Source organism: Anolis carolinensis, chromosome 1, assembly GCF_035594765.1.
Source record: "Anolis carolinensis isolate JA03-04 chromosome 1, rAnoCar3.1.pri, whole genome shotgun sequence".
NCBI classification, from domain to species: Eukaryota; Metazoa; Chordata; class Lepidosauria; order Squamata; family Dactyloidae; genus Anolis; species Anolis carolinensis.
The window spans coordinates 7,332,089-7,359,771 of record NC_085841.1 but is presented as its reverse complement, the minus strand read 5'-3'; the positions used below and the strand labels follow the sequence as shown (position 1 = coordinate 7,359,771).

General features: G+C 42.3%; 1 protein-coding gene across 1 annotated transcript; it reads left to right on the top strand.

Annotated features, from left to right (window-relative positions):
- The first annotated feature begins 6,922 nt into the window (after positions 1-6,922).
- LOC100563681 (squalene synthase) lies at positions 6,923-26,954 on the top strand. Its single transcript, XM_016996334.2, has 7 exons — positions 6,923-8,402; positions 15,908-16,005; positions 16,735-16,918; positions 18,042-18,170; positions 20,381-20,572; positions 21,977-22,153; positions 24,236-26,954. The coding sequence occupies exons 1-7, from the start codon at positions 8,301-8,303 to the stop codon at positions 24,317-24,319; spliced, it is 966 nt and encodes a 321-aa protein (XP_016851823.2). The 5' UTR covers positions 6,923-8,300; the 3' UTR covers positions 24,320-26,954.
- The last annotated feature ends 729 nt before the right edge of the window (positions 26,955-27,683 follow it).

Genomic DNA, 27,683 nt, shown 5'->3' with positions numbered 1-27,683 from the left:
AACTGCTCCAATGATGACTGAGGGCTGTGCTGGCGGTAGTGTAACTACCGGCAGGTCCAACCAAGCCAGAGAGGCCTCAGCTGAGGAGCAGAACTAAGAGCACCTAACCCATTAGCATTATGGAGAATCAAACCCAAACGAAGTCTATACTGGCTCGGTCGTCGCCCAGGATAAAAAGGACCGCGGTGGATACTGCTGATTCTGGACATCCATCGACAAGTGGGCTACGGAATCATCAAAACCCAAATGAACAGTCACAGAAGCGGCAGAAATACACAATGCCAGAAAACCGCACAATTATGAAATGCTACTACAAATCTGAACCTCAAAGGCGTGGCTACCAAAAAAGGATGCATCAACTGTGGAAACAAGAGTACCCTGACTCACAGATAACAGAACCCCGACTGGCTGACCAACGAAGATTCATAATCAGAAACAAAGTGTTCAGTGAAGTTGAACTTGAAGAAATCCAGAAAATTTGCAAAGTAAATCACCATCAGACCACAGCACAGACAGCAGCAGAGACTCCAGCAACACTTGGAATGGTGGAACAGATTGAACCAGAAGAAAGAGTGGAGATTTTGCAAGAATTTGAAGAACCAGCACTTGAAACACCCGTTGAACCACCAGGAACCTTGACAGCAAGACAACAAGAGCTCAAGGATAAGATCATGGCTCATGCTGCAGCAAATGCCATAAGAAAACGGCTCCCAACTCTAAAAACAGTGCCCAAGAGACACCTGGCGCCTCTCATGAAAGATGTGAATACAGTACTCTCCACTGTCCAAATAACATCAATTGAACAAACAAACTAGTATGCCTACAGTGCAGCAGTGATAGTAACAGAAGAGCTTGGGCTCCTACAACCAAGGCAGCCCCAAAGAAAATCGACTGGAAAACCAAAGTGGAAGATCAGGCTAGAGTTGAAAATCAAGAAACTTAGATCAGATGCAAGTAACCTCAAAAATATGAAAGAGAAGAAACTGAAGAATGACAAAACCAAGCAATACCTGATCCGAAAGTACTGGCTAAACACCAGAAAAATTAAAGAAGCTTTGGAAATCGTGAAAGAACAAATTACAGCAACAGCCAGAAAAATTGAAAGGTATGAAGCCAGAATCATCCAGTACAGACAAAATCAACTGTTTCAATCAGACCAAAGATGCTTCTACCGGAGTCTGAACCAAACAACAGACACAGTAACCATAAAGCCAGAGAAAACTGCAACAACGAAGTTCTGGAAAGAACTTTGGGGAAATAATAAAAACTACAACAAAAACGCTGGGTGGATAAAGGAGTCTGAAGGAAAATTCTCACAGAACAAAATGGAACTGATGGAAATAACAACTGAAATGATCAGCAAACGAGTGCAAAAAGTCAAGAACTGGACATCGCCTGGTAGTGATCAACTTCATGGATTTTGGCTCAAACATCTGATTAGTTTACATGGAAAAATGGCCCAACAATTCAATGAGATGCTGCAGAAAGGCAGTATCAGTGAATGGCTAACAACTGGAAGAACATACCTGATACAAAAGGATCCAGCAAAAGGAGCAGCACCAGGAAACTACAGGCCAATAACGTGTCTGCCCACTATGTTTAAACTACTGACTGGCATCATAGCTGACAGAATTCAAGACTATCATGAAGAAAAAAACATCTTGCCAGATGAACAGAAAGGCAACAAACGGAAAAGCAGGGGCACAAAAGACCAGTTAATGATTGACAAAATGATTCTGGAGAACTGTAAGAGCCGAAAAGCTAATCTTCACATGACGTGGATTGACTACAAAAAGGCCTTTGACTCACTCCCACACAGCTGGATCATCAAGTGCCTGGACGCCATCGGGATTTGTAAAAACGTTGGCACCTTCATTGAAAACATGATGGAGCACTAGAAAACTGAACTGTTTGTTGGAAATGAAAGCTATGGACTTGTCAACATCAGGAGAGGAATTTTCCAGGGAGATTCATTGTCCCCTCTGCTTTTCATTATTGCCATGATCCCTCTGTCAACAATCTTACAAAAAACAAATATCGGCTACCAAACATCTAAGAATTCTCACAAAATTTCACATTTGATGTACATGGATGACCTGAAGCTGTATGGGAAAACGGAAACTGAAATCCAGTCTCTGACCAACACTGTCCGAATTTTTAGCACTGATATCAACATGGAGTTTGGTTTGGACAAATGTTCGACAGTGGCATTGAAGAAGGGAAAAATCATTGAAAGTGAGGGCATAAATATGCCCAATGGCCAAACAATAAAGTGTCACCAGCCAGAGGCCTATAAATATCTGGGCATATTACAGCTGGACAACATCAGGCATGAACATGTGAAAACTGTGGTCAGCAAAGAATACACACAAAGGGTCAGAAAAATTCTCAAAAGCAAGCTCAATGGAGGCAACACCATCAAGGCCATAAACACCTGGGCCATACCTGTCATAAGATATACTGCTGGCATTATAAATTGGACACAGGCGGAACTGGACAATTTGGACAGAAAAACAAGAAAACTCATGACCATTCATCATTCCCTGCACCCCTGCAGTGATGTTGACCGGCTATATCTGCCTAGAAGATCAGGGGGCAGAGGACTCTTACAAGTAAAACAAGCAGTCAAAGAAGAAGAACATGCTCTGGCAGAATATGTCAAGCAAAGTGAAGAACCTGCTTTGATTGAAGTCAAAAATCAGAAACTCCTCAAAGCACAGCAGACAAAAAACCAGTACAAGAAAACCGCACTACAAACTAGAGCTGACAGCTGGCACAACAAAACACTGCATGGAAAGTTCCTTGACAAAATTGAAGGAAAAGCTGATAAAGAGAAGACCTGGCTCTGGCTCACGAATGGGACCCTGAAGAAGGAGACAGAAGGCCTGATCCTTGCAGCCCAGGAGCAAGCCATCAGAACAAATGCAATCAAGGCCAAGATCGAAAAATCAGCTGATGACCCAAAGTGCAGACTGTGCAAGGAAACCGATGAAACCATTGATCATATCCTCAGCTGCTGTAAGAAAATTGCACAGAAAGACTACAAACAGAGGCACAACTATGTGGCCCAAATGATTCATTGGAACCTATGCCTCAAGTATCACTCCACTCATCACTTCTTTCCAGGATGAAGAAGACGCATTGGTGAGCACCCTCTGGGTTCGTTCGCTTAATCAATTACAGATCCACCTAACTGTAATTTTGTCTAGCCCATATTTCACTAGTTTGTTTGCCAGAAGGTCATGGGGGACCTTGTTGAAGGCCTTACTGAAATCCAGATATGCTACATCCATGGTGTTCCCTGCATCTACCCAACCTTTCACTCTATCGAAAAAAGAGATCAGATTTGTCTAGCATGACTTGTTTTTGATAAATCCATGTTGACTATTAGCAATCATTAATAATCTTTTCCAGAATCTTGCCTGGTATCGACGTGAGGCTGACCGGACGGCAATTGTTTGGGTCGTTCTTTTTTCCCTTCTTGAAGATAGGGACCACATTCGCCCTCCTCCAATCTGCTGGGATTTCTGTTCTCCAAGAACTCTCAAAGATGATTGCCAGTGGTTCTGAAATAACTTCTGCTAGTTTTTTCAATACTCTTGAATGTAGTGTATCTGATGAAGTTTGCGAGTCTGTGAGCAAAAAAGGTGTTTTCCTATTTGTGTGGGATGCACCCCATCCCTTGCCAGTAGGCCATCTTCTTGGAGAAGCAGGCCATGGTCAAGGAAGCCAAAGCATTTCTCCTGACACCATTTTCTAAGGCAGGTATTGACCTGTGTTTTTCTCGCCCTCGCGTTTTACAATGGGGGGAGGGGTGAAAAGACCACCTATAAATTAGACTGTTTCAACTTTGTTCCAAGAGCTCAAAAATAATGTGATCTTTTGAAAAGTATGCCTAGCAGTATCATTGGTTCCTACATTAATCAACATGAGGGGGGAGGGTGATGGGGTTTGAGGAGCCTGGTGAGCCTCTCAACTTCTGTGGGAACCCAACTGCCACTTGAGTTCAGCCTCTGGCATAAATAGCTAGAGCAAGGGAGCAAAGGTGACATCTTGCTTCTTCAACTTCTGTGAGACCCCCATTTGCCGGTTGAGTTTAGCCTCTGGCATAAATAGCTAGAACAAGGAAGCAAAGGTGACTTCTTGCTTCTTCAACTTCTGTGAGACCCCCATTTGCCACTTGTGTCCAGCCTCTGGCATAAATAGCTAGAGCAAAGGAGCAAAGGTGACTTCTTGCTTCCTCAACTTCTGTGGGAACTCATAATCACTTTCTTTATCATTCCTTATCTTGAAGTAAATTTCTCCAAGACAGGTTCTTGAACTTCTCATCATCAAAGGAGCAAACTCAGAGCAAAGGTGTGCCTGAATCTAATATCTGAACTAAAAACACATAGCCTCCCAGGCACCCTAATTCCAATAATAGCATAGATTTAATAGCATCCCCTATAATGAATGGATTTGTATCTGTGGAGCACATGAAATTGAGGATTTTATTTATTTCGTGTCAAAAGCATTGGTACAGCAAATACATTTCAAATAAAGGAAATAAAATAGAAAAGAAAAGAAATCACAAGCAACTAAATAGTTTTGGACCAAAAGCGGGCAACAGCAACCGCATTGTCTGTAGCTTTAAACAACTCCTCCTCTGTACATGAGGCAGGGCATTGTGGGCAAGCATACATATGCGGAGTTGTTTGTTCTGCTCCACAGTCACACAAGGTGGAGGATTCCTCCAGGTAGTGCCACCTTGCCAGGTTGTCTTTAGATCTGCCCACTCCGCTTCTGAGTCTGTTCAGGGACTTCCAAGTTGCCCATTCCTGGTTTGCCCCTGGAGGAAGACCCTCGTGGGGGGCCATCCAGTTGGAATTGCCTGGTTTAGCTGACCAGAGGGACATCCTTGCTGTTGCTGGAGGAACATCAAGAGGAGTGGTGGTTCTCATGAAGCCCTTCCTTGATTTGAGTCTGGTGGGAGGAGGGTGATAGCCATGCAATGGGTGGCTTTCACAATGTTCAACCTTATTTCTCTCACAGTTAGCAGCAACTTCCCGTCGCACGTCAGGAGGGGCAATGCCAGCTAACTTGTAGAGTTTATCAACAGGTGTAGGTTTAAGGCATCCCGTGATGATTCTGCATGTTTCATTCAGTGCTATGTCCACCTGCTTTGCATGGGCAGACTTGTGCCAAACAGGACAGGCATACTCTGCAGTTGAGAAAGACAAGGCCAGGGCTGATGTTCTTATTACTTGTGGGTCTGCTCCCCATGCACTGCCAGTCAGTTTCCGCAGGATGTTATTGCGTGCAGCTACTTTGTGCTTGGTGTTCATGCAGTGTTTCCTATATGTTAGTGTTCGGTCTAAGGTGACACCAAGGTATTTAGGATGGATATTTGGGGGACACGGAAAGAGCCTCCCCGAAAATTGAGTGAATTCAGTCGGGCGTTCCCTGGGCAACGTTTCTTGTAAGCGGCCGATCTTTCCACCCCAAAAGCATTGGATGAATTGAGGATATAGCACACATATTACTTGATTGTAAATTTCATCAGAAAGCGAGAGACTTCTACCTTGGTCCAGATATCAAACGGACCATGTATTGGGAATCTCACATCAGACCAACCTATTTTATGTGTGGCCGAGACCCAAAAATAACATATAAAACAGCTCTGTATTTAAGCAAAACAATACGTTTGAGAACCACATTTGTGGGGCTGATTAGGGTACATTGAAGGGGTGATAAGAAAATATGATGTACATATTCAGTTTTATCATATTTATTTACTGTATTGTTATAAGTGTCTTATTTAAACTTATTATATAGGGTGTAATCAAGTCCTAACAAGCCTTGTTGTTTGTTTGATATTGTGATATGGTCTTAGGACTAATCAATAAAAATTATTATTATTATTATTATTATTATTATTATTATTATTGACACAAAGACATAGTATGACACAGCAAATGAGATATATATGCTGGATTTCGTATCACAAAATCACAAGTCAAACACTTCCCAAGTGTTTTGGACTGTGGTGTATTTTCGGATGATGCGCGCAGATCCCAGTAAGGTGGCCTTTTATAGTTGACAGATTGTGATTTTGTCAATGCTTATTGTTTCTGATGGCTTGCTCCTGGGCTACAAGGATCAGGCCTTCTGTTTCCTTCTTCAGTGTCCCATTCGTGAGCCATAGCCAGGTCTTCTCCTTATCAGCCTTTCCTTCAATTTTGTCAAGGAGCTGTCCATGCAATGTTTTGTTGTGCTGGCTGTCAGCTCTAGTTCGTAGTGCAGTTTTCTTCTACTGATTCTTTGTCTGTGGTTTGAGGAGTTTCTGATTTTTGACTTCGGTTAAAGCAGGTTATCAAATGTCTAAGAAATCTCACCTAATTTCACATCTGATGTACATGGATGACCTGAAGCTGTATGAGAAAACTGAAACTGAAATCGAGTCTCTGACTAACACTGTCCTAATCTTTAGCGCTGATATCAGCATGGAGTTTGGTCTGGAAAAATGTTTGACAGTGGCATTGAAGAAGGGAAAATAATTGAAAGTGAGGGCATAAATATGGCTAATGACCAAACGATAAAACGTCACCAGTCAGAGGCCTATAAATATCTGGGCATACTACAGCTGGACAACATCAAGCATGAACATGTGAAAACTGTGGTCAGCAAAGAATACTCTCAAAAGGTCAGAAAAATTTTCAAAAGCAAGCTCAATGGAGGCAACACCATCAAGGCCATAAACACCTGGACCATACCTGTCATAAGATATACTGCTGGCATTATAAATTGGACGTAGGTGGAACGAGACAATTTGGACAGAAAAACAAGAAAACTCATTATTATTATTATTATTATTATTATTATTATTATTATTATTATTACATTCTTTATCAGTATAACTTGAAAGTTCTATAAAATATTGGTGCTTGGATTAAATTCTGCCAGTGCTGTGAGGAGTTTGAACAGAAAGCAGTGCTAGAACTTGGTGGATCATTTGACCAAATTTATTGTTTCTTATAGATGTGCTTTCCTGCTCAGTTTCAGGCCTCTTTCCAACTCCATGTCCCACCTGTCCTACCCAACACTGGCACAGCAGCAGTAAAGTGATGGCAGGAGGCAGGATTCTCCTATACTCCCTCCTTCTTGCTATTCCTAAACTGCATAGCAGAAAAGTGAGGTTGTACAGATGGTTAGAAATTCAATTGCAGAATCACAAATTGTTAAATCGGTGCATTTGCCCAACAGAAGAGAGGTGCAATGTTGATGGTGCTCAACCTGCTGTCAATGGTAGCAGAATGCTAGTGGAATAGAGAGTTTGTGCAATAAAGTCCTAAAAATGTTTATGACCAGGCCAAATACATTTGCTGCGTCAGCCCAGTTCATGAAATGGTTGTATGATAAGAGAGCAGCATCTCTTGTTAGTAATGGTATACATTTAGCTAGGAGTGTTTTTGCAGTTCTTTTATGACAGAACTGCTTATAGACTCCCTGACTGAAATTACGTTTTAACTATGTGGGTGGAAACTTTTCCTTCTCTAAAGAGGAAATTTTACAACTGTTTTCTTCTTATCATTTTGCCTCAACCATTTGAATATACCTCAGGCCTAATAACCCTCTGTTAGCTCTAACACAGTGCTTACAGCTTTTATTAATGTTAGATTTAATTTGTTGATCTTAGCTTTAATTTGAGGTTAGGTTTAAAATGCTGTTGTCATATGCAGGGTTTTCCTGGGATTTTATGTCAGTATTTGTTTGTTTTGTGGAGGCATCAGAGCCGGCCCTAGGTATTTTTCAAGTGTAGGCGAACAGAATTTTGGTGCCCTCCTCCCAAACCAATCACTGAAAAATAAAAGCGTTGGATAAGCGAAAATGTTGGATAATAAGCAGGGATAATAAGGAGCACCAAAACATCATGTTTTACAAGAAATCAACAGAAAAAGCAGCCTCAACTGCATCCCCATATGTTTTGCACCCCAAGCAACCGCTTAATTCGCTGCATTGTTGGACTGGCTCTGGGAGGCATTGAATGTTTGCCATTGTATGTTGGAATCCACCTTGAGTCCCCTTGGGGAGATGGGGCGGAATACAAATAAAGATGATGATGATGATGATGATGATGATGATGATACCGTGGGGTTTTGCCAAAGGAGGAAAAAATAGGAGAAATGAGAGGCCATGTATAGGCGAGAAAACAAAGGTAGGGAAGTTGGGAAAGGCATGATTCTAACTTTTTCCCCATCAGGTGGAATTATGTCCTTGCTTTTTCCTTCCCAGAAAGCCCCAAATTTTGGCAATCTGAAGCCATGGAAGTGTTGAAAAAATGGCTGGGTCACCCCAAGGAACTCTATAATTTGGCGTGGTTCAAGATGGGAGGTTACACGACTGTGATGCCCAAGATGGACGAGGTAAGTTGGTGCATCTCCAGGGTCACCTCTTTGGCTCCTCTTTTAAATCTGGTTGTTGCTCGACTTTGTTCTGAACGCCTCCTGATAGTGTTTAAGTTGAATGACCACTTGTTCTTATTCATACAATTATGTGTTATTTGTGTGCAAACTTGCTGGAAACTCCAGTATCTGAAAATGCACTTTGCATCTGTTCAAATGACCTATGAAATCATCCTGTCCCAATGGCCTGGTCGGTGGGCTTTTGGGCAATGGGGATGCTGCTTGCTTACTATATATATATATATATATATATATATATATATATATATATATATATCTATGTGTGTAGTTCCAAGTTGCCTGTTGACTTGGGCTTGCAGTTTGTACTGACACTTTATTTTTTAGGCAAACTTCATGCCAGTCTTAATCTGTGCAGTGCAGGCAGTTCTCATCAGGAGCAACCCCTCATTCATTTTTTATTAAAAATCCAGATGGCTGACAAACTAGTGCTGAATCAGACTGAAGCTTGAAGACCCAAACAGCGCCTACCACTACATGTTGGAGTGAGCTGTTTCAGAAATATGAAAGGGCATGTGTAATTCCTCCCTTCCTCTCACTCTGGCATTGTACATGTCATTATATTTCTATATTAATCTATCATAAGAACTTAAAAAAGCACCATCTTCTGTATTTAGAATGTGAAGTTACTGGAGATGTGCAAAATTATTGTTATCCCACATAAGGTGGATCAAATTTGTTAAATTCGTACTTACAATGCAATATCCGACACGTAGGCATGTCCTGCAACAAAAACTTATCCAATACTTTTTCATCAAAAGTGTCCCAAAGGTAGTTTCATTTTCAGTGCAAACAACCAAAGCAAAGCCAAAAGGTTGCCTTCTTCTTTAAATTAATGGCCTCTCGCCATTAGGAGAAAGCAAAGTTCACTGGGAAAGAAACTGAGAAAACACAGAATTCTGGGAAATGTAGTTTGGGAAGATGAGGAGCCCTGTGCCAGAGAATTCAAACGGCCATGCCCTAAACTACATATCCAGAATTCAGCTCAACATCAGAAAGCCCCAATCAGGATAGAGGAGAGAAATATACCACTGTAGCAGCAGCCAGCCAAAGTTCCAATAAATTGTTGAATCTGCAAAGAGGAGTGCTGACTGATACTTCTAGTAAGTAAATCTTTGTGCTGTACTGAGAAGGAATCCCTACATGGAAGTTTTTAAAAGTTTTGACAAAAACTTCTTTAAAGCCAAAACAGCTATCTCAGAGACCTTCAGTGAGATAGCTGTTGTGGCTTTAAAAAAACATTTTTGTCAATTAAAAAAAAAATCCTTAAAATCAGTAGATCTATGAATATTTCTGAGCACTGGGGGAAATGATCCCCTGTTATCTTGTATCATTTTATAGAAAATTCAAGGAGATAACTCTTGTAGGTTTTTTTTAAAAAAATGTTGTTTGTAAAAACTTTGAAATTCCCCAGAAAATTGTGGGTAAGTGACACGTTCTGAAACTTGATGGGCTAACAGTGGTAAATGTGTTCTACCATTGTACCAAGTTTCACCCCAATAGCTGTAAATATGAGGGAGAAAGGAGCCCCTGAAGTTTCCCTACTTGTGCAATTACGATAACGAAAGAGTAACTAAATTTCATTACTTTCATTACAGTAACGAAATTTTCACTAACGATACTTTAGAAACACCTTAGAAATAAAACGGCAGCACCCCCTAATTTTGTAATAGGGTTTGAAATATTTTTTATCTATTGCACATCCCTAGGAGTTACAACTACTTAATGCTTAATGTAGAATAATACCAGCAGCAATAGAGGAAGATTCTGATCTATATTGCTTATGATATTTGATCTTTTTACCATTCTCTAATTACTAGTTAGAAGGCGCCCCGGTGGTGAAGTGTGTTAAAGCGCTGAGCTGCTGAACTTGCAGACCGAAAGGTCCCAGTTTCAAATCCCGGGAGCAGCTTGAGCGCCCACTATTAAGCTCCAGCTCCTGCCAACCTAGCAGTTCGAAAACATGCCAATGTGAGTAGATCAATAGGTACTGCTCTGGCGGAAAGGTAACGGCGCTCCATGCAGTCATGCCAGCCACATGACCTTGGAGGTGTCTACGGACAACGCCGGCTCTTCGGCTTAGAAATGAGATGAGCATCAACCCTCAGAGTCAGACATGACTGGAATTAATGTCAGGGAAAACCTTTACCTTTTAATTACTAGTTATTGATTTCCAAAGGTATACCTTACGTTTTGATCCTATGGAATCCTGGAATTTGCAATTTTTCCAGAGGTATTTATAATTCTCAGACCGAGAGCTCCTTTAATACCTGACTAAAGTGCTAACTCCAGAATTGCATAGTATGCATCCATGCATCTGAAGTGAAGTTGTAACACTTGGGAAGAGCCTGATCTTGGAAAAGGGTACCTTTTTGGAATACAACAGTGTAATGTGGCAATGTGGATACACCTAAAATGAAAGCTACGAATCTTCAAATTAAGCCATGAACCGCATCTCCCACTATAGACCAACTCAGACACAGTGGTCATCGGAGGAGGCCCTGCTCTCGGTCCCACCCCTGTCCCAAGCGCATTTGGTGGGAACGAGAGAAAGGGCCTTCTCCGTGGCCACCCCCCACCTCTGGAACTCCCTTCCTAAGGCATTCGATGGCCCCCTCCCTCCCCGCCTTCAAGAAACAGCTGAAGATGTACTTTGCTCCCTGGCTTACAAGGAGGAGGAGGAATAGATAGTACCATAATACAGTAGAGTCTCACTTATCCAACATAAACGGGCTGGCAGAAGGTTGGATAATATGTTGGATAATAAGGAGGGATTAAGGAAAAGCCTATTACACATCAAATTAGGTTATGATTTTACAAATTATTTATTTATGTATTTATTTATTATTCAAACTTATATGCCGCCACTCCCCTAGGGCTCGGGGCGGCTTACAAGAACAGGCTAAAATCTAACAATTTAAAAACATCTTAAAAACACTCCCCAGGGCTCGGAGCGGCTTACAAGAACAAACTAAAATCTAAGCAATTTAAAAACAGCAATAACGGAGATCAAAAGCCTGCCGAAACAAGTGTGTCTTACATGCCCTGTGGAAGACTGATAAGTCCCGCAAGGCACGAACTTCAGGCGGCAGAGTGTTCCAGAGTGATGGTGTCACTGATGTAAAAGCTCTACGTCTAGTTGCTGTTAGACACAAGGTCTTAAAACTGGGAACTTCCAATAGATCTTGGTCCTCAGAACGGAGGGATCTCGGGTTGGTAGGGGGTGAGGCGGTCCCTCAGGTACATTGGTCCTAGACCATGTAAGGCCTTAAAGGTAAGCACCATCACTTTGAAAGTGATCAATTGGTAACCAGTGCAGCTGCAGTAAGATTGGTGTTATATGACATCTCATCGGGAGTCCCGCAAGAGCACCAAAACATCATGTTTAACAACAAATTTGACAGAAAAAGTAGTTCAATACGCAGTAATGCTATGTAGTAATTACTATATTTACGAATTTAGCACCAAAATATCACGATGTATTGAAAACATTGACTACAAAAATGTGTTGGATAATCCAGAACATTGGATAAGCGAATGTTGGATAAGTGAGACTCTACTGTACTACCATTATACCTCGGATTAATAACTGTGCCCAGTTCGCCCCACCAGCTCAATAGACATCGTGAGCAATGATCAATCTATTTGCCCCCAAGGAACTGGGAAAACTTCTGTTCAATGTTTTGATTTTTGCTTTTTGTCTGATATAACAGGTTGTGTTTTTAATTTAATTTTAGTCATGAAGTCATAATTGGTTTTTATATGTTGGGTTTCGTTATTATGGGTGTGTTGTTGTTGTATTTGAGCATTGAATGTTTGCCTTTTATGTTTGGAATCCTCCCCGAGTCCCTCGGAAGCAATACAGCGGAATATATATATACATTATTATTATTATTATTATTATTATTATTATTATTATTATTATTATTAACAATGTTCCATGCAGTCATGCTGGCCACATGACCTTGGAGGTGTCTATGGACAACGCTGGCTCTTTGGCTTAGAAATGGAGATGAGCACCAACCCCCAGAGTCGGACACGACTGGACTTAATGTCAGAGGAAATCTTTACCTTTACCTTATTATTATTATTATTATTATTATTATTATTATTATTATTATTCCTACATATTAGATTGCAGATGGCAGATTTAAAAGATATTGCTTCTTGGGTTCAACATAACCACAATGCTTAAAGGCTTTTTAGGAGAACCCTGTGCCACCTTGAAGGTGAATACTCAGGCTACAGAGAATAATCCCTTTCAATTTATTTATTTATTTACAACATTTATACCCTGCCCTTCTCATCCGAGGGGACTCAGGAGGCTTACAAAAATTGGCAAAATTTAATGCCCAAAAATGCAATCATAAAAGCAAAACAATACATATAGATCTACTAATAACATTGTTAAAACACATGATAAAAACCTTAAAAATGTATTGTAATGAACTACGAATTTTTGGTTTACAGATGTTATGTTTAATTGTGTGTTTGTGTTTTAAAAGTGTAAGTATTGCAGTTACTGCATCTCAGCACTCAGAGGCTGGTTGCCATGGAGAAGTAGGAGGAGCCAACTGCTGTTTTGTTGAAGAACTGCAGAGTTAAAAAAAAGAGAGTCAGTCTGTGCTCGGATGAGGCACAGGGAAAATTGATCCTAGGTTGATGGGATCAAGGGGACTCAATTGTACATTTTGAGTCCATTTAAAATAAGTTTGGTGACTTATTTAATATAATCTGTGTCCTGGTAAGGAACAGAGAATCTGTGATAGCATATCACAGGGGTGACTGTAGTATAAAAGTGGCAAAGGAATAGGGTTTAACTACCTTAGGTAAAAGAAGTGATACTTTAGAGCAGGGGTCCCCAAACTAAGGCCCGGGGCCCGGATGCGGCCCTCCAAGGTCATTTACCTGGCCCCCACCCTCAGTTTTATAATATAATATTTTTATTGCATTTTAAATAATATAATATATTGTATACACATATAATATTGATAATAATATTATAATGTTATACAGTATAATACTAATAATACCATATAATAATATTCATTATATGATATATACTACATGTAATATTACAGTATAGTGGTATAGCTCAATATAGTAATATATAATGCTAATATTGTGCTATGCTAATAATATAATATATTGTATGTACATACAGCTTCTCTGAGTCCCCTTCAGGGTGAGAAGGGCGGGATATAAATGTAATAAATAAATGTAGTAAATGAATAAATAAATAATTTTAGACTTAGGCTCGCCCAAAGTCTGAAATGACTTGAAGGCACACAACAACAACAATTAACTTGACTATCTCATTGGCCAGAAGCAGGCCCACAATTCCCATTGAAATCCTGATAAGTTTGTGTTGGTTACAATTGTTTTCATTTTTAAATATTGTATTGTTCTTTCAATGTTGTTGTTTTGCACTACAAATAAGACATGTGCAGGGTGCACAGGAATTTGTTCCTTTTTTTTCCAAATGATAATTCGGCCCCTCAACAATCTGAAGGATTGTGGACCGGCCCTCTGCTTTAAAAGTTTGAGGACCCCTGCTTTAGAGAGTTGATTCATCTTATTCTAGAATTGGAACTGTTAATAAGAATACCTCTACGTGAGAACCAATATTGTAACCACTAAGCTCTGTGCTTGAATAAACTTGTTCTTGTTTTTCCAACATTGAAGCCTCTGTCGTATATATTATAAACCAAGTTAAGCTACCATATAAAGTGAATAAGAAGTAGAAAGAAGTAAAAGTAAAAGGTCTCCTCCCTGAGTCTTTGGTGGTGGCATCTTTACAATTGGTGGCAGTCGTAATAAGTTACCAGGGCCGGCCCCACTATTGAGGCACCTGACGCCGCCGCCTCGGGCGCAGGCCCGGGGGGGCGCCTTCAGGCTGGGCGGGAGGCGGGGCACCGCCCTGACGGTGCCCCGCCTCCCGCCCAGTGCGCCCTGGCCCGTCTGGCCTTTCCTAGCTGGCCAGACTGCAGCGGAGGTCCCTGCAGGCCGCAATCGCGGCCTGCAGGGACCTCCGCTGCAGTCTGGCCTGCTACAAAAGGCCAGACAGGCGAGCGGGAGTAGCGTGGGAGGCGGGGCCAGCTCTGACGCCGCTCCCCCCCCGCCCAGCGTGCCTTGGCCCTGCCTCCCACGCAGCGTGGGAGGCGGGGCCAAGGCACGCTGGGCGGGGGGGGGGGAGCGGCGTCAGAGCTGGCCCCGCCTCCCACGCTACTCCCGCTCGCCCGTCTGGCCTTTTGTAGCAGGCCAGACTTCAGCGGAGGTCCCTCCAGGCCGCGATTGCGGCCTGGAGGGACCTCCGCTGAAGTCTGGCCTGCTAGAAAAGGCCAGACGGGCGAGCGGGAGTAGCGTGGGAGGCGGGGCCAACTCTGGCGCCGCCCCCCCCCGCCCAGCGTGCCCTGGCCCCGCCTCCCACGCTGCGTGGGAGGCGGGGCCAGGGCACGCTGGGCGGGGGGCGGGGCCAACTCTGGCCCCGCCCCCCTCACTATTCGCCCTGGCCCCGCCTCCCACGCAGCGTGGGAGGCGGGGCCAGGGCACGCTGGGCGGGGCCATGGCGCCAGTGGCGGGGGCGCTTTTCAGCACCCCCGCTTCACATCAAAAAATATCTCCGGCCGGCCCTGTAAGTTACTCACAATTGGTGGCAGCGGTGGGATAAAAAGATTCCCCCCTGCCTGAAGGAACCTTAGACGTTCATAAGTTCCTCACACGTATGTATAACTAATTCCATTCGTCTGAGATCCTCATGCTTCATCCTTAAATCAGGCCATGTCAACTTTTATCATTTACTCATCAAAAGCTTGGGCACATAACCATGTTTTCACGGCCCTTCTGAAACCCAGCCTGTCAGATATCTCCAGGGAGGGTTTTCCACAGCCGGGGAGCCACCACCGAGAAGGCCCTGTCCCTCGTTCCCACCAGCCACGCCTGTGAGGCAGGTGGGACTGAGAGCAGGGCCTCTCCAGATGATCTTAGTGATCTTACTGGTTCGTAGGAGGAGATACGTTCGGAGAAGTAACTTGGGCCTCTCAAATGGCTTCTCCTAATGCAGTCCACTATTATCCTTCCACCATGCAGTGCCACATTTTGGTCATAATAGTTCTGTATTCTTTGGCATGAGTGGTACTTAAGATGTTCCTCTCCCAGACATCTGTGTGGCAATAAAACTCATGGAATGTCTTGTTCCATTCACTGTTTATCCCACCTCTGATCGAACATGATGCTCCTTATTCCTCTTCATGGCCATCAGCGCAACTGGAGTCCTTCTGGAGAGACAGGGCAGTCAACAAATAAAGTTTTATTATAACCGTGTATCTCTTGAAGCACATACTGACTGGCCTTATCCAGGCATACCTCTCTACTGTCTTCCTGCTCTGCCATCACCTTTCTGGCCTTGCCTTCTAATTCCCAGACAAATGCTACCTTCTTTGCTGCAGGACCCGCTGAGCGAAAGCCTCTCCCTCTGCTATAAGTACCTGCACCAGACTGGACGGAGCTTTGCGCCAGTAATCCAGATACTCGACAAGGATGTGTGGTGAGTCAGGGACTGGGTCTGGGGATCAATGAAAGAGAGACACTACTGCCTGAGAAGACCTTGACCTTGGAAGGAATTACCCACATTTGAACTGCAACTTCCAAAATCCCATCAGTTGTGCTCTAAAAGTAATATGTCTTTTCCTTGGCACTGCTCTTCTCAGTATTCCTTAAAAACCACCAGGCCAGTGTTTCATTTTGGACTGAAGCCTCAAGAAGGCCCTTTTCTAGGCTGTTGTAATGCAGAGATTTTTGGCTTCGGGTGAAAGAGGGAGAGCTTGGGAAAAAGCTACCAATTTTTAGACTATGACTCCCAGGATCCCCCTGCCTTTCCAGAGTTGTTCAAGAGTTGTTGTTCTTTCATTTTGAACTACCTTTCCCAGCATGCCTCAGAATTCCCTAGACCAGTTGTAGTCAACATGTTGTGTTCCATTTTTTGGACTATATCCCCCAGAGTATGTTAAAGGCAAGAAATAGAGAATGACCCTTTTATCTGCAGGGATATATTTCCAGACTTCATGGGAATACACACACAAAATGGATAACAGCATTCTTGTTGAAATGAATGACTTCTGGCCCAAGAATAACATATGTAGAATCATTTGGAGGACTTTCCCTCTTCCTCCTGGGCATTATTAACAAAACCAGTAAACTTAAACATTGCCTACAGCACTCAGTATTCATTGGCATCAAAGTCACAAATGATCTTCTTACTTTCTGTCCCCACTAGTCATGTAGTTTGCATCTTCTACTTGGTTCTCCGAGCTCTGGATACAGTGGAGGATAACATGACAATTAGCTTGGAAACCAAGATTCCCATTTTACAGAAGTTCCACTCTTACCTGTATCAGCCAGAGTGGCGATTCATGGGCAGCAATGACAAGGACAAGCAAGTGCTGGAGGATTTCCCAACTGTGAGTCACTACCTCCACACTTGTATCTTGAACTTACATGTTTCATTCAGCTATTCTTCATGTTCCTCAACTATCACTAGATGTATATGTACTGGGGGCAGGTGAAAGGGGATAAAACAGAATTGTCTTCACTGGCTAAAACACAACAACATTCCAGCCGTAGAGCTCAGTTTCTTGTTATTCCATTTGTAAATACAATAGAGTCTCACTTATCCAACATAAACGGGCCGGCAGAAGGTTGGATAAGCGAATATGTTGGATAATAAGGAGAGATTAAGGAGAAGCCTATTAAACATCAAATTAGGTTATGATTTTACAAATTAAGCACCAAAACATCATGTTATACAACAAATTTGGCAGAAAAAGTAGTTCAATATGCTATGTAGTAATTACTATATTTACAAATTTAGCACCAAAATATCGCGATGTATTGAAAAAATTGACTACAAAAATGCATTGGATAATCCAGAACATTGGATAAGCGAATGTTGGATAAGTGAGACTCTACTGTACTCACATGAGAAAGGAAGTGTTGGTTACTAGATTTTGTTGAATGAATAAAAAAAGGAGGGCAAATCAAAAACTACAGGGCCACATTAACACCTGTCCAGGCCTCCTTTGAGAACTGCACCTGTTCCTTCCCACAAATATCAACATGTTCTATCACCCAAACACCCTCCGGTGGGCATGGAGGCATTTTCAAAGTATTTGGAAACATTCCCGCCCTTCCGAGAGCATTTGAAATATTTAGAGACAAACATTTTCTTTGCAAAAAAATTACTTTGACATCAGGAAAAGCTTCTGGGACCTTGTTGGAAATGCCATCCATATGACCCAGAGCCCAGTAGGAAACAACCAGAAAAACCTTATTTCCACCCCTGCAGGGCCCTGAGGACCACAAAAGTGACCACTGCCCAGTAAAGGTCTAGCACAAAACTGTCTAACTTGGCAAGCTGGAGTGGGGTGGCCGGGCCGGGAGGGAGGGCCTTCTCCCCAAGTCCCCTCCCTGCCCTTTCCTCCCCTTCCTCTTCTCTTTTGGAGGCAAAAAGTGAAGGAAAGATGGGAAATATTAAACCTTGGTGGTCTGTTTTGAAGATTAACCTATTTTATCATTGTTCCTCAGATCTCCTTAGAGTTCTGGAAGCTGAAGAAGGTCTATCAGGATGTATTTGCTGACATTTGCTCCAAAGTGGGCTTTGGATTGGCCGAGTTCTTGGAGAAGAAGGTGGAATCTGTGAAAGAGTGGGACAAGGTCAGTGTCCTCTCCCAGCAAATTTTCATGGTGGTCATAACTTGTCAACAAAATGAAGGCTTCTTCTAAAATGTCTCCTGAGATGTCTTTTTCTTTCAGCAACCTCCTGGTTGCTATTTTTGTGGCCAGAGTTATAGATCTATGCCTTTTTAAAAGCATGGCAGGAATGAGGCAGGTTTATCTATACTCTCAGTTTTGTTCTATTGTGAAAGGAATCCCAAGAAAAGGTGCTGTACCCCTTGGATGCAGGCACAAAGTGGGGTCATGTGGAACAGAAACCTGTTTTTTTCTTTCTCTAACTTTTTATTGCATTGTTCATTGCAAACACACTCCTGCTACCCAACACCAAAAGTCTGTGTTCCTCTAGCCCTTATTTCCTGTACTTCCAGTGCCAATGTTGCTCAAAAGTATCTAGCTCAGGCATGGGCAAACTAAGGCTGGGGGCCAGATACGGCCCTTACCTCAGGCCCTCCTCATTTTCCCTGTCCTCTTGGCAGAAGGGCACAGTGGCCCGCCATATCCTTATGCCAAGAAGATGGGGAAGGAAGGAACATAGCAGCTGAGAGCCCTATGGAACGCTCTCTGCCATTATGTGTCTCACCCTCCTCCCAGCACAAGGATAGTGTGAGTTGCCCCATCCTTATGCCATGAGGACAGCCCGAGGAAAGTACATGGCGATCAAGAGCCCTCCAGAGCACTCTCAGCTGCTGCCGGTCTTGCCTTCCTCCTGGCATAATACCAAGAGGACAGCCTGAGGATTGAGGGAGGAGAATCGGTGCAGTCGCCGTGTGCCCCATCTTCCTCCTTGTCGCACCTCAGGTTAGCTTCACCTTGCTCAAATACACCAGGCAGTACACAGGTTATAGTCTTTTGTAGTTTATTGGAAATTGGGGAAAAGATCATTCTTAAAAGGCAAACGTTCCGTTCCAAAAGATAGTTGCAAAACAAGGCTGTAAGGAATAATCCAAAAAAACACTTGGCATGAAAAGAAAACCTTTCAGTACATGACAAAGTCCCATGAGCGAGAATACATCAAGGCTACAAGACAACCCAGGAAAGCAGAACTTGTTTCTTGATTCAAAGAGAGATTGCTTTGACACAGATTCCTCTCTCAGCAGACTGTTTTAATAGCATAACATGAAGGCATTTCTTTGCCCTTTGACCTCTCTCTTATTTGCTATTCTAAAACTTCTGCAACCCCCCCCCCCCCTTAAATTCCAAGTGGCTGGAATTCCAAGAGATGCTGTATTGTCAAGGCCAAACTGCTCGTTAGTGTTATCAGGCTGGGAGCTGCTCTCCCTTCCTGCTTCTTGCACCTGTGAAACATCAGCATCAACAACACAATTTCCTCCCATGGGAAAGTTTCCCTGTTCCCTATCTTCTACAGCAGAAACACCCTGCACCTGAATCCCATAATTCCCATCAGTCATCTTGAAACTCATCCTGAACCTGAATCCCATAATTCCCATCAGAGTCATCTTGAAACTCATCCTGAACCTAAATCCCTTCATCTTGAACCTGTATCCCAAAATCCTCATCAGAGTCACTCTGAGGCTGGGTCACAACACTCCTGGCATAAGGACAGGGCGAGCAGCCCACCCTTATGCTGGGAGGTCAACCTAAGGATGACTTTGACCCTGCCCTGCCCCGCCCCCTCCTGGACCTGCCCCCCCCAGGTCCTTCCCACCCAGCGTGTGCCCAGCCCTCCTCCCTCCTGGCCCGGCCATCCTGGCCAGGCCCACAATGCGGCCCCAAGGCAAAAAAGATTTGCTCTAGCTCAGTAGAAGATCAGGGGGAATATTGGCACTGGATAGTTGTCAAAACAGCCCTTGTTGAAAGGAGCTTCATTGTCTTTGTTAAGTAAGCTGTGCTTTTATTATTATATCACCCAGTTCTCAGCTTAATTCATCCTCTTTCTTAGCATTATCACTATTTCTTTGGGGATGCTGGTTCTTGCCTGCCTATTTTGCTTATCCCACAGGGTGGTGTATGGGAGTATTGATCTACTTTGGAGGATTGTATCCATTTCCCCAAAAATTTTCAAATGTTACCCTCCCCCCCCCCTGCTTTCAGAAATGTGTCCTCCTCCCACATACACTGAGGACATGGCGAGAAATTTCTTCACATATTTTTGTCAGATTCATATCCATCTGTAAGGTCACCCTTTGCCCAGCCCTGCCTTAACCTTTTGTGTTTTTTAACCTCTGTAGTACTGTTACTATGGCACCGGCCTGGCATTCGTTGGCTTCTCCCAAATCTTCTCTGGATCTAAACTGGAAGATCCTGTCATTGGTCAGGACATGGAGCTTGTGCTCTCCTTGGGGTTTTTCCTGCAGAAAACCAACATCATCCGGGATTACTATGAAGACCAACTTGTGGGCAGAGAGTTTTGGCCCCGAGAGGTAAGGGAAATGAGAGTGGGGCAGATAGAAGGGAAGATGGGCAAATGACACGTGAGCCAGGGAAGGACCACAGCTGCACTTAGGGGTTGTTATGGACACTTGGACCTTAGAATTCTTTAGAGCTCTTAGCTATTGGCAGGTACCATAGTTGACATCAAAAGGAAAAAGGGGGAAAGAGTGGGACCTCCATGCAGAGCCATCCTTAAGTAATTTTCTGTACTAGGCAAAGGTAATTTTGCCCCCCCCCCCCCCCCCCGCGGCATGGCTGGACCTTCCTGCCGCATGACCTGGCCCCACCACCCGCACAGCCCCGCCCCCGCACGCCCCCGCCCACCGTTTCATGCAGCCTCACCCCCTGCCTGGCCCCCCATAGCCCTGCCCCCGCGTGGCCCCACCCCCTGCGGGAAGGCCCAGAAAGGAGAAAGAGGCAGGGGGTGGTGTCATCGTCCTGGGGCCTCGATAGAACCCCAGGACGATGATGCCACAGGCAAAAGCCTACCTCGCCTGGCGGTTGGACCGCCTCTGTCTCCATGGTCACTGCCAAAGTGACAAACAACAGCAGAAGAAAGGGTATGATCTGGGGGGCAAATTAGATTGACCGGTCAAACAAAATTGATTCTGTTCCTGCCACTGAGGAGATCACCTATGCAGGATATGGGACTGATCTGAAGCCATAATGCTGTGGCCTGGCCCTAGATTTAGGTGCCTGTGTTGATGGCTACATAACTCAGTCTGGTTGAGGGTACATAAGAGCAACACAACAACAACAACAACAACAACAACAAAATAAATAAATAAATAAATAAATAAATAAAAGCAACTTTATTTATATTTCACCCTATCTCCTCTGGGGAACTCAGAGCGAATTCTAACATACAACAGCAAACATTCAATGCCTCCATAAAACAAAGAAATAAAATCCTAGAAAAAACCCACATATGAAACATTAAAACCTAACATCAAATTAAATCTAACAACAATAAATTAAGCATAACATCAATAAATTAAACCAAATATAGTCAAACAAAAATTATGTAGTGACATAAAATATAAACAAATATCCCCATTAATTTACAGAAGCCAACTAGAGTTCACAAAATTGTGTGGGTTGGTTGTGTGGCCAATGACGGTAACTGGGCTGGCATGGAGTAGCAGAGACCAGATACAAAATAATTATTCACCAGGGAGCTGGTAATGATCTCTCTAATCCTCCTCTCCATATGTTAGTGAGCAAAAATAGGTCTTCGTTGTTTTTTTGAAGAATAATGCAACAACGATTTGTGCAAACCATAATGACTGAATTTCTCAGTACCAGTGCCTTTTCAGGAAAAGGGTGGAGTGGGAGACTCTTAGGTATGGTACTGCCAAAATGTCCTACTTGTGTAACTCTTGGAATGTTCCCAGGTGTGGAGCAAGTATGCAAAGAAGTTATCAGATCTAGCCAAGCCTGAGAACATCAACAAGGCTGTCCAGTGTATGAACGAGCTGATCATCAATGCCCTGCATCATGTCCCCAACATCTTGACATTCTTGTCCAGAGTGAAAAACCAGAGCGTATTCAACTTTTATGCCATCGCCCAGGTAGGTTCCCCAGTCTTGTAAGATCTTTGCTCCTTGGAAGGGTATTTCATAAGTCTTTCCACACCATATAGTTTGGATTCCCTTCTTAACTACTATGGTCGCCTCTTAAGGGATCCTGGGTCTTCTAGTTTGGATAAGCAATACAGATATCTGGCTGAAAATTCCAGAACTCAGATTCCCAGAATCCCCATTGCCATTTAAATAGACTAGTTATGCTATAATTGTGTAGAATGAAAGGGTCAAAGAATTTCTTAGATTCATCCTGACACTGGAGAGGCATATCCATCCAGCAGGTAGCAAGAGACACATATTTTGTACTGTACTCTCAACTCAAGAATGGAACACAGAGTGTTGATGGATAGGAAAAGAAATGAAAAAATTGGGCTTATAGCTAACCCTAAAAATGGTGGCATAGACACTGAGAACTGGGATGCCCTGGATCTCAAGTGTTCTAACTGGAGGTCAGCAGTGACCAGCAGTGCTGTGGAATTCGAAGAGGCACGAATGGAGGGTGAAAGGGGATAACGTGTCAAGAGGATGAAGTGTCAAGCTAACCCCTGTCATTACTGCTTTCCATCTGGAAATCAATGTCCTCACTGCAAAAAAAAAAATGTGGATCCAGAATAGGTCTCTACAATCCCCTACGGACTCACTGCCAAGATAGTACTCTTGGAAGGCAATCATATTCAGCCACAAGGGATAGCCTATGATCACTACCTGGTCAGGTTTAGACTCACTGGGGCTCTAAATCTCTGCAGGGGTGGAGGACTGATTAGGAAGGTCCGCCCCAGGATGTTTATGGATCCTGATGGATTCCTGACGGCTCTTGGGGATTTTCCTGCCACTTTGGTAGGTGATTCTGTCGAAACCCTGGCAGACCTCTATAACACGGAGGTGGCCAGGGCAGTTGACACAATCGCTCCTGAGCGTCTTCTTTTGCAATGCAAGTCCAAGTCAGCCCCCTGGTACAGCAGGGAGCTAGCAGCGATGAAGCAAGTGAAACAGAGACTAGAACAGCATTGGCGTACTTCACGCAGCAAGTGCAACCGAGCACGGTCTAGAACTTAGTTAAGAGCCTCTTCCCCGACATTGCCACCAACATTGCATCCACAAAGAACCATCCAAGAGAGCTGTTTCGAGTGGTCAGGGGACTTTTAAACCCTGTCCATCCAGGGACTCCTGACCAATCAGCAGCTCATTGTGACAAATTTGCCAGGTTCTTTGCAGATAAAGTCGCTCGGATCCACTCTTAGAACCCAATATTAGTGCAGTTTCTGTGGATGTAACTGAGGCATTTGCTTGTCCCTGTTCAATGGATTCCTTTCAGTTAGTTCGGCCCGAGGACGTGGACAAGATCTTGGGAGAAATGAGGCCAACTACTTGTTCTCTAGACCCTTGCCCGTCCTGGCTTATAAAATTAGCCGGGGGAGGGGGGGCACTGACAGAGTGGGTGAAGGTGCTGGTTAATGCCTCCTTGACCCAAGGCATAATGCCAATTAGATTCAAGGAGGCAGTTGTAAGACCGCTATTAAATTATTCACTGACCTGAATAATTATAGAACAATAATGTATGTGTATATACACTCTTGTGTAACTCACAAGGAATGTAACACAAATCTGGTTTCTACAACTTTACCTGAGAGTAAGTTACTTCAAACTATGTTACATATAAAGAAATTACTTTCAGAATCTCAAAAGTAAAGTTACAATTTCCATGTCATAATCCAACAAAGGGTATAATGTTCAAGGAGTAAATATCAGACAGAGACAACCAAATCCATATTATTCCTGGAGCTGCGTGCGATCTTGGGCCAATGTCAATCGTAGTAAAGAAATTCATTATACCCTTTGTGTGTTTTGACTGTGTGTTCCTGCATGGCAGGGGGTTGGACTGGATGGCCTTTGTGGTCTCTTCCAACTATGAAACCACTTCTGAGTATCCTTTTCCCTTGTGAAATTCATGGGGTGGGGTCGTCATAAGACTTGAAGGCACACACAAAATGTTTTTTTTGAAATCTGTGGGCCAGAATTACACAACAAGAATCCTTCGATGTGATTTTTTTTTTCCTTTCTTGCTTCCAGGTAATGGCCATTGCTACCTTGGCAGCCTGCTGCAACAACCCACAAGTCTTCCAAGGGGTTGTGAAAATCCAGAAGGGGTTATAGATATAGATAAAAAATGCAAAGAATTGGCCAAATAAATCAGAGAATACAAAATTAAGAAATTTCATAGAGACAAATATGACTATGATAATAACAAAGTATATAACTGGAGTAATAAATCACATATACCAAAAAGAAAGGTCCATTTTGAAACAGACTACAGACCCATATTCTACCTCAGAAGATTAATCTGGTAGAAACACGGATAGCTCCATAACATCCCCCATACTTCCTTGCAGATCAAATAGAATCAGATACACGAAACCACCAACCCATTTTCAAAGGGGTCCACACAAAAAAAACTCGTCCCTAGTAGTCAATCTTTCAAACTACCCTCTCTCAGCACAAGAAATTTCTGTTGTAAATAAAGGATTAAGCATTGTGCCAACTCCCCGATTTAATGTCTTCAGTACAAAAATAGAACTATTCAAACTGTTTAGAATTATTAGACTAAAAAAAAATTTGGACATAGAATAGACAACACACAACAAGATCCCTTTAAGCAGAAAAGTATTTTTTCCCAACACAGAGAACACTATGATCAAAGCATTTGAAAAGGTTGTAACTAGAGATGTAGACAAACTTTCCAAGAAAAATACTACATTACACTCTAATATATCCAAAAGTGATCTAGACATACTTAAAAAACTATAAAAAATGCCAGACTATATATGGAAACCGGCGGACAAAGGAGAGGCCTTAGTCTTATTTAACAAGTCAGATTACTTAACTGAAGTTAACAAACATCTCTCAGACTGTTCTTTTTATAAAGAACTGCTGTCAGATCCTATTCATAGAATCAAATCACTTATCAAAGTAGTATGCTCAGAAAGTCTAGCAATGGGTTATATCACAGTACAGGTATTTAAATTTTTACAAAATCAGTATCCAAAAATTCCAGTGTTTTATATTCTCCCCAAGATAGACAAAGGTATTACACCACCTCTGGGACAACTCATTGTATCTGGTACATCATCCATATTAGAACCTTTAGCTAAACACTTGGACCATTTTCTCCAAACTTTTGTTTCAAAAACCAAATCATATATTAAAGACACTACCCATTTCATAAACACCATAGAATCTCTTCATATACCAAGACAATCCACCTTGGTGACTTTAGACATTGTGTCTTTATATACAAATATCCCATTGTATGAAGTTAGAACCGTAATTGAAGATCTGTTTAATTCGAGAGAGCTCCAAATACCTCCGACACATTTCTTAATGGATTTACTAGACATAGTTCTAGAAAACAATTATTTCAGATTTGATACTCAATATTACTTACAAATTTGAGGTGTAGCGATGGGGAGCCCCTTGGCACTATCAGTAGCAAACCTTTTCATTTCCCATGTAGAAACTGTGTTTATTTTCAATCAGACTCAGAACCCATACTTATCAGACATGATATACTACGGAAGATTTATTGATGATGTATTTACAGTTTTCAAATCCAACTATAAAGCCCAACTATTTAGTAATTAAATTAATGCTATCCATCAAAACATCAAATTCACTAGCACAACAAATTTAACATTAATTTTTTGGGATGTAATGGTACACCAGGATGAACAAGGTTTATATGTAACCAATTATATCAAACCCACTGATAGAAATTCTCTTACACTTTAAAAACTTCCACCATCATTCATTAAAATCAAACTTACCATATTCCCAATTGCTAAGACTTAAACGTAACAATAGCAAACAAGAAGATTACTTCACTGCAGCACACTTTTTTAAAAATAAACTTAAAGTGAGAGGATATGCGGAAAGAATTCTTAACACAGCACTCCAGAAAACACAAAAAATTGACAGAAACACTTTACTTAAGTATCAGCCTAAGACACAAAACAACAGAATTGTTTGTCTCCTCACTCTGACCACACAGACCTCTAATATACAGAAAATAATAATTAGACTTTGGCATCTCATACAGGACATTCCAGGTTGTCAGGATACACCTATTATAGCCCATAAGAGCTGAGAAGATCCAATATAGATATGAGGAGCCCTGTCACAGGGAACTTCAAATGTGGACATTGTGATTGTTGCATGCTTACAGCCAACATAAAACAATTTATACACCCAACATTAAACATTAAGGTTAATCTAAAGAATTACACTATATGTTCATCGGAAAATATAATTTATGTCATCCTATGTCCCTGTAATTTATTGTATATCAGCATGACCACCAGGTCTTTAAGAACCAGAATACAGAAACATCGCTCGAGGATTAGGAAGGGGAATATGGACTCAACTCTGTATCTACTCGGGTAGGGCAAAAAAGTTGAATCCGTCGTATGTTGGATCCAATTCGTTTGTTTTGTCACTTTTGAACCATGTTACGACACAGGTTATCCCATCATGTGTATCCCGCTTAGAAATGAATGATGTAGTCTTTTGTCTCTGAACACCAATGCATCATCCTGACATCAACAGAATAGAACAACTCTAGTGGGGGCTAATCCTGATATTTATGCCAATGTCTGCTTAGGTTAATGTATATTATAATTGACAATGTATTTTTCCTTGTTGGATTTTTTTGGATTATGTTTATGACATTTCTCTTCCTTCTTACTTGTTTGTTTGCACCTGTATTTTAAAAATCAAATAAACATTTTAAAAACGACATCTTATTAATGCTGTCTTTGTGCATTCTACAATGTACGGTATATGTCCTTTGTGGGCTTTTGGAGTCTTTACTGAAAGTCCATCTCAGGCTTGTGTACTTAAAGATAGGAAAAAGAGAAAAATCCTGAAACGTAGCATACGTGGAATAATTGTTAGAGCAATGCCCTGGGACATGAGAGATTGAAGCACTTCAAAGTGCCCCAAATATGACACCTTGGGAGACATCATTGGGCATCTGGGAAGGATATGTGGAGAGCATGTATAGGTAAAGAGTGTACAGGGAGCCTTTGGGTGAGTTTGTATGTCTTCAAATCACTTGTCAAGTTATCTCAAACCCATGAATTTCTAGAATTTCTTAGGCAACAAATGCAGGGTATATATTCCTGGGCTTTGCATGGATATGTGTAACTGTGAATAATAGCAAACCCTATTCAAATGAAGAATCTCTGGCCATAGACTAGTACAGAGTTGCACTGGAGGACCTAAAAGGCCTAGAAAATATGGTTTTATTGTCATGTTTTTAAATGACATTACACTTTTGAAATTTAATGCTCTTTTAATACAATAATGCATTTGATTTGCTTAGAGGTGAACTGGGTCCAGCATTTGATTCACATGAAATGGCATTAATGTGCCTTCAATGTGTTTTTCTTTCCCCAGAAAATATTTTAGATCCAAATTGAACTTATAGCAGAATTTAACCCAGCTAATCAGTTCTGGATTACAT